We start from the raw sequence: 17,540 nt of genomic DNA, 5'->3' as shown, positions 1-17,540 counted from the left end.
AAGGATACAGAGACAAGGATACAGAGACAAGCATACAGAGACAAGCATACAGAGACAAGCATACAGAGACAAGCATACAGAGACAAGCATACAGAGACAAGGATACAGAGACAAGCATACAGAGACAAGCATACAGAGACAAGGATACAGAGCCAAGGATACAGAGCCAAGGATACAGAGCCAAGGATACAGAGCCAAGGATACAGAGTCAAGGATACAGAGCCAAGGATACAGAGCCAAGGATACAGAGCCAAGGATACAGAGCCAAGGATACAGAGCCAAGGATACAGAGACAAGGATACAGAGACACTCGTAAAGCTGTTTACATGAAAGATGTGAAGCTAGAACTGCAATAACCTATTGATAGAAAAGGCAAAAGCATATTACAAATACAAGAGTGGATCAAACCAGACTCACTGCTACTAATGAGGATATAACCTGATATCACTGCCAGTTCATTATTCTAAGGAGAGGATGAAAAATCGAGGACAACCCAGAGATAGTTGTAAACAGGATGAAACAGCCTTCCTTTTATTCTAAATGTGATATGTACAGGAAACGTGTCTGTATACATGTCTAAACATATCATGTCAAAGTCTGAAAAACAATTGCACTGTGCTTACAATAGCTTTATACTTTAAACATTATGATACGTACAGCATTGTGAAGGCAATGTCAAACAGACAGGATACAAATACACTGATCAGCTGTGCAGAGGCTTATTTGAACTCTCACTGTAAAAAAGTCCCAAAACAATCAAAACACATAATGTGCTGTAGAGATGATAATATTATGTTAAAAACACATGGTGTGATGGTGTTGTGTCTATTTAGCTACAACAAGGAACAATCCACATTGTTTTCCCTATTCAGGAACTGCATGGCATCTCAGGCACTTATTATTGAACTGTCAACCTAGCCAGTGGTGTTCAGATGGTCCACCTGATCCCAGATCTATTTGCCCTGTCTTATTTACTACTCTGGGGTGATGTTTCCCCTAGGTACAGATATAGGATCAGCTTCCCCTCCCCCCAATCCTAACCTTAACCATTTAGTGAGGAAAATGAAAAACTGACATAAGATCAGCAACATAGCCTGGGGAACTTCTGCCTACACCCTTGTTAACTATAACGACCATAGAAATTAACAAGACAGATCTGGAACTAAGCTAGCAATGGACACCATACAACAGATTCCAACCAGACTGCAGACATTGGCAAGGTACTGCAGTACAGAGGACAGAACACAGTCTTATTTCCATGTTAGACGTGTTCAACAGCTGATTCCCTATTTAATGCACTACTTTTGACCATGGCCCGTAGTGCACTGTGTAGATAGTAGGGTCCCATTTGGGACACAGACTGTATTAACTCACAAATGGAAGCTAATGCATTTCGTATGGCTGTAATTGGCATAGGGAGAACACTGAAGCACATCTCCAAAGCAGTGAGGTGCCAGACTGTTCTGTTATAGTATACCACGAGGCGACACACAGAGTACGTACCACAGTCATTAGATTTTTCATCTTTTTTGTGCTCTCCTTTGTTCGGTTGAAATTCATCTCCACCATTTGGTACATTTCATAGACATCAGAGCATCGTTACATTAAAGGTCCAATATTTACAAGAGGAGAGCGACTCACTAGTACTCCGCTATACGGCAGCTGAAAGCAATTACCACTCAAACACTATTTATTTTTTATGAACAAGGGAAGATAGAACCTAAATCTTGAGTCGGTACTCCGATTGTCTCTCTGCAGGAGAGAAACTGTGGTGTGGCCCTCCACTACACAGCAGCCTCTAGGTGCTGTGTTCTGTTCTTTGGCTGTGGCAGGCAGCTTGTGATGCAAAATTCAGTGCAGGGTTGACGGGGGAAGAGTTGGAAAAGGACGTGAGGGGGAGGAGAAGAGGTGAACTAGGAGTGGAAGGGGGAAGAGGAGAGGTGGAAGGGGTGGTGGGGGGGAGGAGGAGAGGTGGAAGAGGAGGAGGTGAAAGAGGTGAGGGGGAGGAGGATAGGGGAAAGAGGAGGAGAGAAGGAGAAGAAAGTGGTGGTGAGGGAGAGGAGGAAGCCAGAGACAGGCAGGCCAGGTTAGCCGTGCCCAGAGCAGAGAGGCCAGGCAGTGGATCAGACTCTCTCTCTCTCCATGGAGATGGCACACACATGAATAATTTATGAGAGTCCTTCATTAATAACCAGTGCTATGCTCCCCCTCCTTTTACACACTCCCTCTCTTTTCTCTAGCCCACTGGTGACTACTGAAGTAAAGAAAAAAAGGATGAAAACAGAGAAATAGAATAGTGAGAGCTCAGCGTTGTTGTTTTGACGTGTTCGTGTACTACCAACTATGGGGAGGTTCATGTCCAGGGGAGGGCAGGTCAAGTAGGAGCCATGGTTTAACAAAACCAGGCGACCTTGTAAGTGTCCACACCACACTAGCATAACGCACATACATACATTAAAACAGTCTCGCGCACACACACACACACCTCCATGGTTTGAAAAAACATCTGTTTGCCTGTATGATTGTCAGAGCGTGAGGGTGACAGATGTCTATGAATCCCACAACACCACTACTACCCCAGAAAGCATCATGTCCATGAACACAGGAGGCACTGAAAGTCTCATTTAACAACAGTCTGTGTGAGGAAACAGGACTGACTGGGACTGAATGGAGGTCACTAAGAGGCCATTAATACTAACACTCACTGTGCATTCCCTATTCACATTGTCCACAACTATGGCACCTCTGGCCCATCCTGTCCCTATCCCCTCAGGAGTAGAAGGGCCTCCCCATTCATAGCTAATCAGCTCCTGAAGTCGTCGCCACCAACTGTGGCCTCTTCTTGGCTGCCCTGTCCCTTCCCCGCCCTTATCCCCTCAGGAGTAGAAGGGGCTCCCCTTCTCAGGCCCCTGCAGCCTGTTGAGCCTGGCCAGCTGGGAGGGCGAGGGGGGTATGTCCTGTCTATAGGGGCCCTTAGGCGACACAGGGTCCATGTGAGCTGAGTATGACGGAGTGGCGTTGTAGGTGTTGTTCCCGTGGTGCTCCTGCGGGGGTGCTAGTAGTAGCTGCTTCCCTTTGGCCTTCTGCTCCCTGCGTCTCTGCTCCTGCCTCAGCAGCTCCTGGGCCTCCAGCAAGACGCGGGCATTCACACTGCTCACCCCCGGGGAGCCGTTCCTGGAGCCCTTGTAGCTGGAGTAGCGAGGGTTCTCCTTGGTCGTCTGGAAGCCCTCGCCCGGCGGGTAGACCTTGACCCAGGAGTCCTGAGAGATGGAGCTAGGGTTTTTCCTGGGTTGTCTGGAGGGAGGGAGAGAATAAAAAGGAGACAGGGTGAGACACGAGTAAAGAGGTTAAGAGGGTTTTAAAGAGAAGGAGTTCAGAAAGAGAGGATTTTCCACAGAGAGAGGCTGGGGCAGACAAGGCACAGCGCCACACATGACCAATAGGCAATTTAGCACACGATAAACCAGAAATAAACACATACACCTAGAGGGACAGTGGCACAGCCATTCCCATCCATTTAGGCCTGTTGTGAAGCACAGACCGGCCCATTGGGTTTGATAGGCAGTAATAGCAGCCCTGTTGCAGATGAGACTCAACTCGGCCCACTATGTGTCTGCGGCGGTTTGACACTAGACATCTGACATGGTATCTTACATTTTAGTCATTTAGCAGAGCAACTTACAGTAGTTTATATTTTTGTTCCATACTGGTCCCCCATTGGAATCGAACCCCCTATCCTGGCGTTGCAAGCGCCATGCTCCACCAACTGAGCCACACAGGATCTTAAAAGCAGAGCTGTCAGCTTGCTCCCTTCCCTACTATATATATATATATATATACATATGTGTGTGTGTGTGTGTGTGTGTGTGTGTGTGTATGTGTGTGTGTGTGTGTGTGTGTGTGCGTGACATCACCCAGACTCATGCTTGACTGGGCACTTTGTTGACTCTGTATTCAGCCCTTAATAAGAAATGCAGGCCTTGAACACTGCTTATCGCAGGGGCAGGACAAATGGAACAGATACAATAACATCAACCAACTAGACCTGGGTTCAAACACTATTTTAAATCATTTAAAAAAAAAACTTAATCTGTGCTTGTCTGACCTAATGGACCAATAGAATAGTCCCAAAACTGTAAACCCCACCTATCTGGCACTCTTGGCAGGCTAGAGTAAATGCTCAAAAAGTATTTGAAAGACTTAAAATAGTATTTGAAGCCAGGGCTGAAACAAACAGGCTTCTGTCTCAGAGCCATGCATAATTAGCAGGTTTATCAACCAGCTGTGAAGAAACTGTATTATTTCTGTATTTGAAGGAAAAATGATAATGAGAAATGTACCCAGACCATTGTGTAAATACAACCGGCGGTTAGATACAGAAATGCTAGCCTTTCAACCAATAACAGAAACACAAACCCAGCTGTTTATTTTAAACCCATGCTTCAATGATTCCAATTTCAAAAGATGGGGCTCCACGACTCCATATCTGATTATATTTCATACATTGACACAAGAGACACACTTGGGCTGTTCCTCTGTAAATACATGTAAACCAGCTATCTATTCTCTTTTCCATTAGATATTATGCCAGTACTGTACATGTGGGCTGCACCCTATTCCCTATAGCGCACTACATTTGACCAGGGCCCATAAGGCTTTAGTTAAAAGTAGAGCATTAAATAGGGAATAGGGTGCCATTTGGGACACATGTCATTAACATGTAAGACACATTTTCTCTGTAAATAAATGTAAACCAGCTATCTCTTATGGATGGCATCTGTGTCTAAAGGGCACCCTATTCCCTACATAGTGCTCTCCTTTTGGCCAGGACCCATTGGACTCAAGTAGTGCACCATTTTAGAGAATAGGGTGCCATTTGGGAAGCACTTAGACAGCCTCTCTACAGACACCGAAGCCCTTTGGTCCTGATGTAAATGACAAGACTTTTGCTGTGAGATCTATACTGTGTGTCAATGATGAACATGGGCTCTCAACAAGCGTCATTGTTCAAGGCCTATTTTCACTTGAACCCCTTGTTTAGCAAAGCTTCACCAGGAGGAAACTGACCTTTATCTAAAACGCTGTTTATGAACACACTAACATGAATCACAAATAGGCCATGATTCATCCATTCAACCAATGACAGTATGTGTGTGTGTGTGTGTTGGAGAGTTTTGTGCTCTATGGGCCATATGAAATCAATCAAGATTGCAGAAGCTGATACCAGGCCCCATATTACTCCAAGTCAATGGCCTAGAATTACAATGGAATGTTTAAACAAACAGGTTTATCCAAACACAACTGGCCTTAATAGAATTACAATGAAATGACACCACAAAGCCACAGGATGTTTCTTTGACCAGGCATCGGGGAGACATTTATACAATACATCTCTGCCGTAAACAAAGCTGCTTCTTCAAATATTCATCAAGCGGGAATCTGTATCAGCAACCAATGACTAAGCTGAATTGATGAAGTACTAGCTAGCAGCAGTGGCGATAATAGCATGTCTTGGTGTGTAAATCTTGGTGGGGTAAACATTTTTTTTTTATGCATGCCAACAAAGCCACTACACAACACAACACTAAACAATACATTAATTGCACTATAACGGTGACAAACAGTGCACAGAAACCGTTAGGACCTACATAAAGCTGTCCCAACACCAGAGCTTTCTTTTCAGCACCATGGAGTGAATCCTGCTACACCTGGCTATAAGTGGAGCCTTGTCTGGCAGCGAAACAGCTAATTCTGCCTCATTTATTGCCTTTAAAAAAATATATAGCTGATATGGATGACTTGCTTAAACAAATGTGGTTTCTACTGACAATTAAGATGTTCAAACTATGACAAAGGAAGGATGAGCAGATAAGAGGCAATCCATAATTCGATTAAGACATGAATGAGCTTTTTTCCATCTACGTAATATTGCAAAAATCAGAAACTTAATGTCCAAACATGATGCAGAAAAATGAATCCATGCTTTTGTCACTTCTAGGTTAAACTACTGCAATTCTCTACTTTCCGGCTACCCGGATAAAGCACTAAATAAACTTCAGTTAGTGCTAAACCCGGCTGCTAGAATCTTGACTAGAAGTCCAAAATTTGATCATATTACTCAAGTGCTAGCCTCTCTACATTGGCTTCCTGTTAAGGCAATGGCTGATTTCAAGGTTTTACTGCTAACCTACAAAGCATTACATGGGCTTGTTCCTACCGATCTTTCCGATTTGGTCTTGCCGTACATACCTACACATACGCTACGGTCACAAGACACAGGCCTCCTTAAGATCCCTAGAATTTCTAAACAAACAGCTGGAGGCAGGGCTTTCTCCTATAGAGCTCAATTTTTATGGAATGGTCTGCATACCCATGTGAGAGACGCAGACTCGGTCCCTTCTTACATCAGCTTACATTATAAAGCCCTTCTTACATCAGCTGATGTCACAAAGTGCTGTACAGAAACCCAGCCTAAAACTCCAAACAGCAAGCAATGCAGGTGTAGAAGCATGGTGGCTAGGAAAATGTATTTAGTTATCAAGTCTTTATTGAAGACTCATCTCTTCAGTAGGTCCTATGATTGTTTGTAGTCTGGCCCAGGAGTGTGAAGGTGACCGGAAAGGCTCTGGAGCAACGAACCACCCCTGCTGTCTCTGCCTGGCCGGTTCCCCTCCCTCCAATGGGATTCTCTGCCTCCAACTCTAATACAGGGGCTGAGTCACTGGCTTACTGGTGCTCTTCCATGCCGTCCCTAGGAGGGGTGCGTCACTTGAGTGGGTTGAGTCAATGGCGTGATATTCCTGTCCGGGTTGGCACCCCCCCCCCCTTGGGTTGTGCCGTGGCGGAGATCTTTGTGGGCTATACTCGGTCTCAGGATGGTAAGTATGCTCTCTCTAATTCTCTCTCGGAGGAGGAGGATCTGAGCACTAGGACCATGCCTCAAGGCTACCTGGCCTGATGACTCCTTGCTGTCCCCAGTCCCCCTGGCCGTGCTGCTGCTCCAGTTTCAACTGTTCTGCCTGCAGCTATGAAACCCTGACCTGTTCACCTGACGTGCTACCTGTCCCAGACCTGCTGTTTTCAACTCTCTAGAGACAGCAGGAGCGGTAGAGATACTCTGAATGATAGGCTATGAAAAGCGAACTGACATTTACTCCTGAGGTGCTGACCTGTTGCACCCTCAACAACCACTGTGACTATTATGTTATTATCTCCACCCGGCACAGCCAGAAGAGGACTGGCCACCCCTCATAACCTGGTTCCTCTCTAGGTTTTGGCCTTTCTAGGGAGTTTTATTTTCTTACCTCCCTGGCATATTACATCATTTACGCAGCATACAATACATTTTTGGAGTCGTCTTGTAGTGCTGTGCTCACTTGAACAGGAAGGTGGTGCGGTGGTCCTTCTTGTGGGCAAATTTTGTCATAAAACGTTGTCAAAGTCTGGCATTGTCTGGATTTATGGTGCTTTCAATACAACTGAGAACTCTGGGGGGGGGGGGGGTGAAATAGGGCGAATCATGACGTCAGTGATCTTCCTCTAGAAAGAGGCCCGAGTTCCCGACAAACTAGACACAAATGTACTTATCTTCTTGCTCAGTTGTGCACCGGGGCCTTGCACTCCTCTTTCTATTCTGGTTAGCACCAGTTTGTGCTGTTCTGTGAAGGGAGTAGTACACATCATTGTACGAGATCTTCTTTGTTGATAATGGGCCTCTGTACGCCTTTGTAGATATTCCATTACAAAAGAAATCTGCCGTTTCCAGCTACAATAGCCATTTCCAACATTAACAATGTCTACACTGTATTTCTGATCAATTTTATGTTCTTTTAAATGGACAAGAAAAAATGCTTTTCTTTCACAAACAAGGACATTTCTAAGTGATCCCAAACTTTTGAACGGTAGTGTACGTGCTTTCAGTTCGTCCCATTTATTTTTTCAGCAATTTTCAGGACGGAAGGCATGGGCAGATTAGCTACTCGTCGCCTGATCCTCAAAAGGCAACTGAGATTTCAGGGTTTCAGTGTAAGAGAAACTCTTCGTCTAATCTGAGGTGAGTAATCTCAGTTCTGATGTCCAGAAACTCTTTTCGGTCATACGAGACGGTAGCAACAACATTATCTACAAAACAAGTTACGAACAATGCAATTTTGGTTTTAACAAAATAGCATGGTTGGTTTAGAGCCGATAAGACGGCAGCAATCCCCTCTGGCGACAATGTTTAGCTTCTCGCTAAACAAGGATGAACAATCCTCCAATGGTTCAAATTTGAAATTGGGTAATGCATCAGCAGGTTTCCTTGTCATGTCAGTCATTGCAGACCTTAGAGAGCTATTTAGAACTTGTCAGAAATGTCCAGAACAACTCAACCCATGTCAGCCAATGTTTTTTATCTAGGTTTTTTAGTCCATTGATTTTGTTGTAACGTTCGAGTACCTCAAATATCACATGAACACACAAGACAATATGTATAATTGCAGGAAATTCGCTTTAAACCTGCAAAATGTTATCTCAGCCAACAAGAGGGGTGTGAACAGTTTGTCAGTAACTTGTACCCATAGAAATAGACCTGGGGGTGGGGGGGGGGCAGGATGTTCTCTAATGTTGGAAAGGGCGGCTGAGTGAAAAAGTTAAGGAAACCCTGCTCTAATCCCTGAGCCAATCAGAAGCGTGAACTATACCTCTAACCGTGGGCAGATAACATGCTGACCACATCGCAAAATAAATGTACACATACGTGTTATTCAATCGTTGTGTCCAAGCACTAAAATAGAACTTGGTTCTATTTGTGACGCTCAAAGCGCAGCTGGTCCTGCCTCTCCCATCTCATTGTTTTTAAGTGCAAATACCCACGTGGGTGATTGAAAGATGAACTGAGATCCACACTCAGTTCATCTTTATGGTAATGCACCATAAAGTTGGTTGCCAACCGCCATATACAGTCCAAAGAAAAATAAGCCTGAAGGGAGGAGCGATGACGAGAAACTCTTTTGATTTACCTTTTTATCTGTGGATTCATTGTTTATATCCCAAGACAAATTAGCTAGCAACAGCAAGCTAAATTGACATAAACATTTAATGCTTTTTGACCTGTCCCCAAATTATTTTACTTAGTTCAGAGTTAGTTTGAATATTTCAAATTTCTGCGTGTCCTGATTGCATCTGGTGTGGGTGAACAAAATCAACTTGCGCGCGTGCGGTTTCTTCAGCATGTAAGGCCACAGACAGACACACCACTTCCTGTAATAACACACAGATCATGTAGTTCAAAGGTAACTTCATTCTCAGATTAGTGCGATCATGTCAGATTACTGGGGTGGGTAATGTGACACCCTTGTTGCATCCCAAATGGAACCCTGTTCCCTATATCGTGCATTACTTTTGACCAGGGCCTATAGTGCTCTGGTCAAAAGTAGTGCACGATGTAGGGTATAGGTGGCCATTTAGGAAGCAGTCCCAGACTGTGGTTTAACTGAGCTTATTCTGAGATTTGGCTGTGGGTTTGGTGCTTTGGACTCCAGACAGGAATGACCTGGTTGTAGATTCCGGCTGATAATATCAGGCTGATGTCATCCATATGAATGGTTAATACCATGGCCAATTGGTCATTAATATGTAATGTTACCTTGACCTGGGAAAACAAATAGGGACTACAGGTGTTCTTTGTGTGTGTTACACACATACACACTTACCGTGGCAGAGAGCTGTACTGTCTCTGCGCCTGTTGGAAGGCGTCTCTCTCCTCCTGCCTCTGTCTCTGCATCTCTACAGACACAGAGTGTCGGCCTGTCTGTTGTCTGTCTGTCTGGTACGGGCTTGGACCGGTGTTGGTGGTGTTCTGCTGAAAGAGGAATGGGCCAACATCCTGGTTATTCAACACACAACTTTCACAGACATGTACTGTACACCAGAGCCATGTATTTAGTGTTTGGACATTGAGTTATGTAATATGATGCATTTACAGTACATGAACCCTTAGACATGAACCTACGGATAAATGGAATGCTCAAAGGCACAAACATGGCGTCCATTCTAAAAGTTGGCCGAACTATCTAAATATATAGCTCTGCAGTACACTTACCAGGAGGCATCCAGAGATGACATTACCTGTCCTTGTCCTTCATAGTGCTCAGGTAAAACGGACAGAGAGGTTAGGGAGGATGGAGGACCATGCTGGAGATGTAGGGACAATTGAGATGTGATGAATGTTAAGTAGATGTTAAAAGGGCCAAAGCACCGTTTTTATCTCAGTATTAAATCATTTCTGGGTAACAATTATTAAGTACCATACTGTGATTATTTTTCTTTTCAAAAAAAAAAAAAAAAAAAAAAGTCATTTCTCAAGCATGATTTCTGCTTGGACAGCCTGGGAATGGTCTGAGTGGGAAGGGCAGAAAGAGTTGGAACTCTTTCTTATTGGTCTAATAACTAAATTAGACTCCAACCCACCAAAGCAGGTTGACATTTCAGGTGGTCTTTTCAAACAGCTCTTACACTATAATTCCAACCTCATAGTATGGAAATAGATACAACAGGAAAATCACATTTTTGATTGCACTGGGCCTTAAAAGAAGCAAGTAGCTGCTCCGCTGACATCGTGACAGGGCTTCCTCCCTCCTCCCTAGCACAGGTCATTAACCCGCCTGAACACACAGTGTACACCACCGTACGGCAAGGCACCTTGGAATAGCATCATCATTTAATTATCTCCAGCCCCTCCTGGCAGATGACTGCATCACAAATGGCACCCTATTCCCTAAATAGTGCATGAATGGATAAGGTCCTAGTCAAAGGTAGTGCACTATATAAGGAATAGGGTGCCATTTGAGAGAGACATCCCACATCCTCCCTAGAACATGTCGGCGTAACTACTAACGACCACACCTTTGTTCTTCTTCCCCATCTTTCATTAGCCATGAGGTGGGTGTAATGGCTGCCGATCAGTCATAATACAAAGGCAATCTAATTATTTTTATGGGCAATGCCAACTATTCATACAGTGCCACACTAGTGGTGGGAGGGCCATAAAGAGATTAGTCCTGTCATCGCTGAGAGGACTTCCGAGACATGCACATAAACATAATGAATCCCTGCAATCATCGGGGATTGATTGGCATAACCTGGCTGTTGCCGTGCTGTATCTGTTGCCATGGCGACACCAGACAGAACATGGAACAAGGCCAGGGACACGTAAAGGCAGCTCACCTCCATCCATGTCGCTAGCTCTCAGTCATTTTCAGATGTGAATTTTACTGTGATTATACACGTACAAGTAAATTACAATTTGCAATATGGGGGAGTATTGGGGAATGATCCCTTTAGTGTCTTGAAATAATACCTTAGTAACATGAGGAAACACCAGTAGATAAAACATGACCCAGAAGATCTAAAGCTAATGGAGGTATTAAAATGAACAATACAGTGTGGCAATATAGCGCTGCTGGCGGAAGCAGCCAGTCGATGCACTGCTCTGTGTGGTAAATGACTTCAATAAAGGTTCCCCAATGCAACCACAACACAGATTGGATATCTATCCATCAGTCACTGTGATGGAATTAGCCCACGGAAACTAGGGTTGTGGTTCTGTAGGGCACACCATAGCAAAACTCTTTGTAACGGAAAGTGAAAAATCGGTGTTCTTACTTAGCAAGTTCAGGTAGTACCCAGTTCCAAAACATTTTCTACCTACTGAACTTGCTCTCCTCTATAGTGAGAAATATACCATCCACAGGGGTACCAATCAGGGGATGTAGAGCTGTCTAACTGCACTTCAGCTAACCTGGAACACCTAACTAAACAGCATGCAGAACCGGATAATTAGGGAAATTATTCTGCAGCCCACAGAAATTAGACAGGCTGGACTTCAGAGAAATTGGACAGCAGGCCTCAACAGGCAGGCTGTAGAGGAGATAATGCACAGAGCTGGCCAGATCTTTAATATCAATACCTGCTAAGAACACTTACAGTGACAGGGTCAGTGCTTCTACATGGCCGTAACACCTATACTCTCCCTTCACTGTTGACCCTATGGGCCCTGGAATAGAATTCCCAGAATTCCATTCACCTTGTGTATGTTCCATGATGGGTGGGTCAGCGGACATATTGAGATAACCCACTGCGATTCTATTCCTTTGGACTTGACATTAGTCTAGATCAGGCACTGTGGCCACTACAGAAGGCATGATGTTGATTGAGCACTCTGGTCAAAAGCAGTGCACTATAGGGGTCGACCGATTATGATTTTTCAACGCCGATACCGATTGTTGGGAGACCAAAAAAAGCCGATACCGATTAATCGGCCGGTTTTAAAAAATGTATTTGTGATAATGCCAATTACAACAATAATGAATGAACACTTATTTTAACTTAATATAATACAATAGGTCGTTATTGCGTTGGACTTGTTAACTGTAAGGTTGCAAGATTGGATACCCTGAGCTGACAAGGTGAACATCTGTCGTTCTTCCCCTGGACAAGGCAGTTAACCCACCGTTCCTAGGCCGTCATTGAAAATAAGAATGTGTTATTAACTGACTTGCCTAGTTAAATAAAGGTATAAAAAATAAAAATAGGCAAATCGGCGCCCAAAAATACCGATTTCCGATTGTTATGAAAACTTGAAATCGGCCCTAATTAATCGGCCATTCTGATTAATCGGTCGACTTCTAGTGCACTATATACGGAAAAGGGTGCCGGCTATATATGTTCCTGTTTTCCATAATGTGGCAATTAGTATGGTAGGGAAAAAATAACACAAAATGACTCTTTACGATTCTGTAAGAGGTTGGTTATTCAGAAATAAATTGTGATTGCAATAATGTCCGACTGTCCCTTTAATGTTGCTGTCGTGGGAACATTATGTTCTATCAGTAATGTAAACAAACAATGCAGTGGTATTCCCATAGGGCTCGGTTCAAAAGTAGTGCACTAATTAGAGAATAGGGTAACATTTGGGACATGACCTACACAGAAGTATTCAGACCCCTTACAGTAGTAGGATTAACATGGATGTAATTGTTATCAACAATCTACACAAAATACTCAGTAATGTCAATGTGGAAGTTTTTTAAAGATAAATAAAAACGTCATAACCAAAATAGTCATTGCTTAAGTATTCAGCCCCTTTATTAAGACGAGCCTAAAGTAGTTCAGGAATAACATTTGGCAAAATAAGTTAAATGGATTCATTCTGTGTGAAATAATAAGGGTTGACATGATTTTTATTTGACTAACCCTTCCTCAGTCCCTCATACAAACAACATCTGTAATGTGTCAAGTATTGAATTTCAAGCCCAGATTCAACTACAAAGACCAGGGAGCTTTTCAAAAGCCTCAAAGACAAGTGATTGGTAGATGGGTAACTAAAACAAATCAGACATTGAATATCTCTTTAAGCATGGTCAAGTTAATGATGCTGTGGATGATGTATTAAACCACCCAGACACATCAAAGATAGTCGTCCTTCGGAACTGAGCTGCAGGACAGGAACTGTTCAGTTATGTTACCATGAGACCATTGGTGATTTTAAAAAGCTACAGAGTTCAATGGCTGTGATGGGAGAAAACTGAGGATGGATCAACAACGTGCTTACCAAGAAGACCAGTGAATGTGAAAACCTATACCAAGACTTGAAAATGGCTGTGTAGCCATGATACCCGACATCTTGACAAAGATTAAAGAATATTTAAAAGATAATAATGGGCAAATGTTGCACAATCCAGGTGTGCAAAGTTCTTCTAGGCATTCGTAATCCAAAGGTGTTTCTAACATGTATTGACCCAGGGAGCTGAATACTTATGCAACCACTATATTTTCATAACATTTTGTTTAATCTTTAAAAAATGCATTGGCTACTTTGAGTATTTTGTGTAGATTGTTGAAAAAAAGTTTACAATTAAATCCATTTTAATAACACTAATCCCAACTGTGAAGAAATCAAAGGGGTCTGAAAACTTTTACAAGACACTTCATATGCATGTTGACTGTTCAGAGAAACAGAGTGGGGATGGAAAGCTCTCTCCCACACATTGCACACAACTTACTCAATTATAGGGTACTAATATCAAACAGAACTCAAAACAAGACCAAGCCCTTTATTTGATTTATCATCACCTATAAGCGAAGCCCAGGGTCAGTACGCATCAGGCGTCTCAGAGTAGGCATGCTCATCTAGGATCAGTTCATCCTTTTAGAACACAATGAACGATCCTAGATCCGTACTCCTACTCTGAGACACCTGATACATACAGCCCCAGATGTCAATGGAGTCGGTTCATTAGCTATCAGTTTACAAATGTTGGAACATTCATTCAAATCAAGCCTTAGACAACACAATAAACACAAACTACTACATGTTGACAGTCTAAACCAGCTCTAAAAACGTCACCGCAAATTACAGGTCTATATGATGAAAGTTGAATTAGTAGAAATGTACGTCATATGGACAATGTATAAGATTAATACAACAAGTCAATAAATACATTAGTGCTTACAGGAAAACAATATCATACAACAACAGACATATTAAAGTAGTGACTCTCAAACATTAGGCAAATCATTTGGTTGATATTCAGATTTTTACATCATAATTGACAATGTAAAATGTATACTTAAGGCATACTGCTGGTGCAATGGAAGAATAGTGCCGATTTTAATCGAGGGACCAAATACCTTCAATTAGGTCATAGAAAGGTCTCCAATTTTGTTCAGTTTGAATTCTCACTCATTCTAACTTGGTGGCCAACAGCCATGCCATCAAAAGGGAGAAAACCATACCTAAACCTAAACCCATATTCTAAAAAGGCACAGTTAAAACCAGAAAGCCACACACACATAAAAGAAACCTCCAACAAGGAAACACAATCAGACACAGATAGGAGTCCATTGGTCCATGTGAAAGTGGGGGGGATCCTTGTGTTGTGAGTGACAGACAGACCAACAAATGGCACTGATGGCAGATTGGATGACAAGGGTGGTATGAAGGGAGTGGTGGTGGTGATGGGGGGGCGGGGTTAGAGGTCAGGTGAGCGTGCCAGAGGGACACATGCCGGTGGAGAGGTTGTTTGTGTCCCAAATGGCACCCTATTCCCTTCATAGTGCACTATTTTAACCAGGTCTCAGAGCTCTGGTCAAAAATAGTGCGCTAAATAGGGAATAGGGTGCCATTTGGGACGCAAACATTGTTAGAGTTATCAGAGCTACACAGCCTGGGTTAGGTGGGAGGCCTATAGAGGAGTTAAAGAGAAGAGGCTCCATGGGCTGACGTTCAGTCAGTGTCATACTGGACAGTCCATGCTCAGGCCAGGCCTTGTGGTTGTGTTGTTAGGTAGTGGGAGGCTCCACGGTGCAGCCAGCCAGCAAGTATAACCAGCCAGCCAGGGTGTTAGCAGCCCTCCCAGGCTGGCAGTGGAAGTGGTTAGTGAGGAGTTGGTCCATGGAGAGGCAGGCAGGCCTGGTTCTCAGCCCGGTCTCAGACACTCACCCAGGGCTGCTCGAAGCTATAGGTGCGTCTCCGGTCGTCTGGGTCATCGTCCTCCCTGGCCTGCTGGAACTCATGCCTCAGCCGCTGTATCCGGTCGTGGTTGCTAGGCGCTAGTCTGTTGCTGGAGGGGGGAGAGAGAGGAAATACTAGATGAGCGGGGTGGTGGGCCAATATGCATCCCAAATGACACCCTAATTCCATATAGTGCACTACTTTTGACCAGAGCCCGTAGTGCACTACATTAGGGAATAGAGTGCCAATTAGAATGCTGTTTATCAGCGTAGCTGGGAAATGGTCCAGAAATGGGTAGATACAATGTATATTTATGATAAGTGAAGGGACTAACACACAGTAGAGCCTCAGACATGAATCAAACTAATAAATAATGATGTTTTATTTATAACCATGGCGTACGTCCCAAATGGCCCCACTTTTAACCACAGCCAATGGGTGCTGGTCAAAGGCAGTGCACTATAAAGGGAATAGGGTGCATTTGGGAAGCAGACGAACAAAGCAGAGTAATGAACAACAGTAACTAGTTTAGCTACATCCCCAGGTCACTCATCACTCACCATCCATTGTCTTTAGGCCCACTCATAACAACCAAGCCATTAAAACATCACCTGGCTCACCTGACTAATTACTGAATTGACTTTGACAAGAGACAAAGAGGGCGGAAGTCTCTGCATTATCCAATGGAGCAGACCTCGTCCCAGAAGCACTGATGAAGATTACATGGGGGGGAGAGCAAGAGAGGGGGGAGAGGTGGGCTATCTAGATGTACGTGAGAGGACAGACAGGTGGAGGTCATCTGTGTTCCCATAGAGTGAAGCTAATTAAAACCAGTGTTAGACTCTGAACAGCCATGTCAGGACAGAAGACCAGAGAGCAGCAGCATAAGAGAAATCCCAAGTTTACTGTTCAACTTTCAAACACAGCCAGTAACTTTTCTGGACATCCTTTTATGATCTCTTAAAAGTACCCCGTCTCCTCTAATTTTAAAAGGAGGACCTTTGAAATAGCTTAATATAAGATCCCAAACATCACCAATAAAGCACTGATTCCAAAAACAGACCCATCTAAGGCTGTTTGATAATCTATGAAACAGCCTCATATGTTTTCACAATCATTAACAACATAGCATTGGATAAATAGCTAAATCATTAATAACATAGCATTGGATAAATAGCTAAGTCATTAACAACATAGCATTGGATAAATAGCTAAGTCATTAACAACATAGCATTGGATAAATAGCTAAATCATTAATAACATAGCATTGGATAAATAGCTAAGTCATTAACAACATAGCATTGGATAAATAGCTAAGTCATTAACAACATAGCATTGGATAAATAGCTAAATCATTAACAACATAGCATTGGATAAATAGCTAAGTCATTAATAATATAGCATTGGATAAATAGCTAAATCATTAATAACATAGCATTGGATAAATAGCTAAATCATTAACAACATAATGATTTAGCTATTTATCCAATGTTATGTTGTTAATGATTTAGCTATTTATCCAATGCTATGTTATTAATGATTTAGCTATTTATCCAATGCTATATTATTAATGACTTAGCTATTTATCCAATGCTATGTTGTTAATGACTTAGCTATTTATCCAATGCTATGTTGTTAATGACTTAGCTATTTATCCAATGCTATGTTATTAATGACTTACCTATTTATCCAATGCTATGTTATTAATGATTTAGCTATTTATCCAATGCTATGTTATTAATGATTTAGCTATTTATCCAATGCTATGTTGTTAATGATTTAGCTATTTATCCAATGTTAACAACATAGCATTGGATAAATAGCTAAATCATTAACGACAAACACTGGTTCCAAAACCAAAGAACAGACCCATTCAGCCTGTATGGGGTTCGAAACTGTCATGCGTGATCTGTCTAATCCCTGTGATATGTAACACAGCCATATACCCTTTGAACACATATGAACCCGGGGCACCATGTGTGCCCCCCTGCCTATAGGTCACAGCCCCATCAGGGGTCACAGCAACAGAACCCCTTTATTAACAGAT

At 43.0% G+C, this 17,540-nt stretch overlaps 1 protein-coding gene across 5 annotated transcripts in view; it reads right to left on the bottom strand.

Annotated features, from left to right (window-relative positions):
- Positions 1 to 498: 498 nt before the first annotated feature.
- Positions 499 to 17,540, bottom strand: part of LOC109871558 (partitioning defective 3 homolog) — a 217,153-nt gene continuing 200,111 nt past the window's right edge. For 4 of the 5 annotated variants that reach the window (XM_031806547.1, XM_031806546.1, XM_031806544.1 and 1 more), the window contains 3 exons: positions 15,482 to 15,602; positions 9,693 to 9,841; positions 499 to 3,294 (listed from right to left, as the gene is read on the bottom strand). In XM_031806547.1, coding sequence (XP_031662407.1) covers positions 2,877 to 3,294; positions 9,693 to 9,841; positions 15,482 to 15,602 — 688 coding nt within the window. In that variant the 3' untranslated portion in view covers positions 499 to 2,876. The remainder of the gene's footprint in view (positions 3,295 to 9,692; positions 9,842 to 15,481; positions 15,603 to 17,540) is intronic. The other variant, XM_031806545.1, reaches the window with a different exon arrangement.

Source organism: Oncorhynchus kisutch, linkage group LG27, assembly GCF_002021735.2.
Source record: "Oncorhynchus kisutch isolate 150728-3 linkage group LG27, Okis_V2, whole genome shotgun sequence".
Classification (NCBI taxonomy): Eukaryota; Metazoa; Chordata; class Actinopteri; order Salmoniformes; family Salmonidae; genus Oncorhynchus; species Oncorhynchus kisutch.
This window is presented reverse-complemented; position numbering and strand designations above follow the sequence as displayed.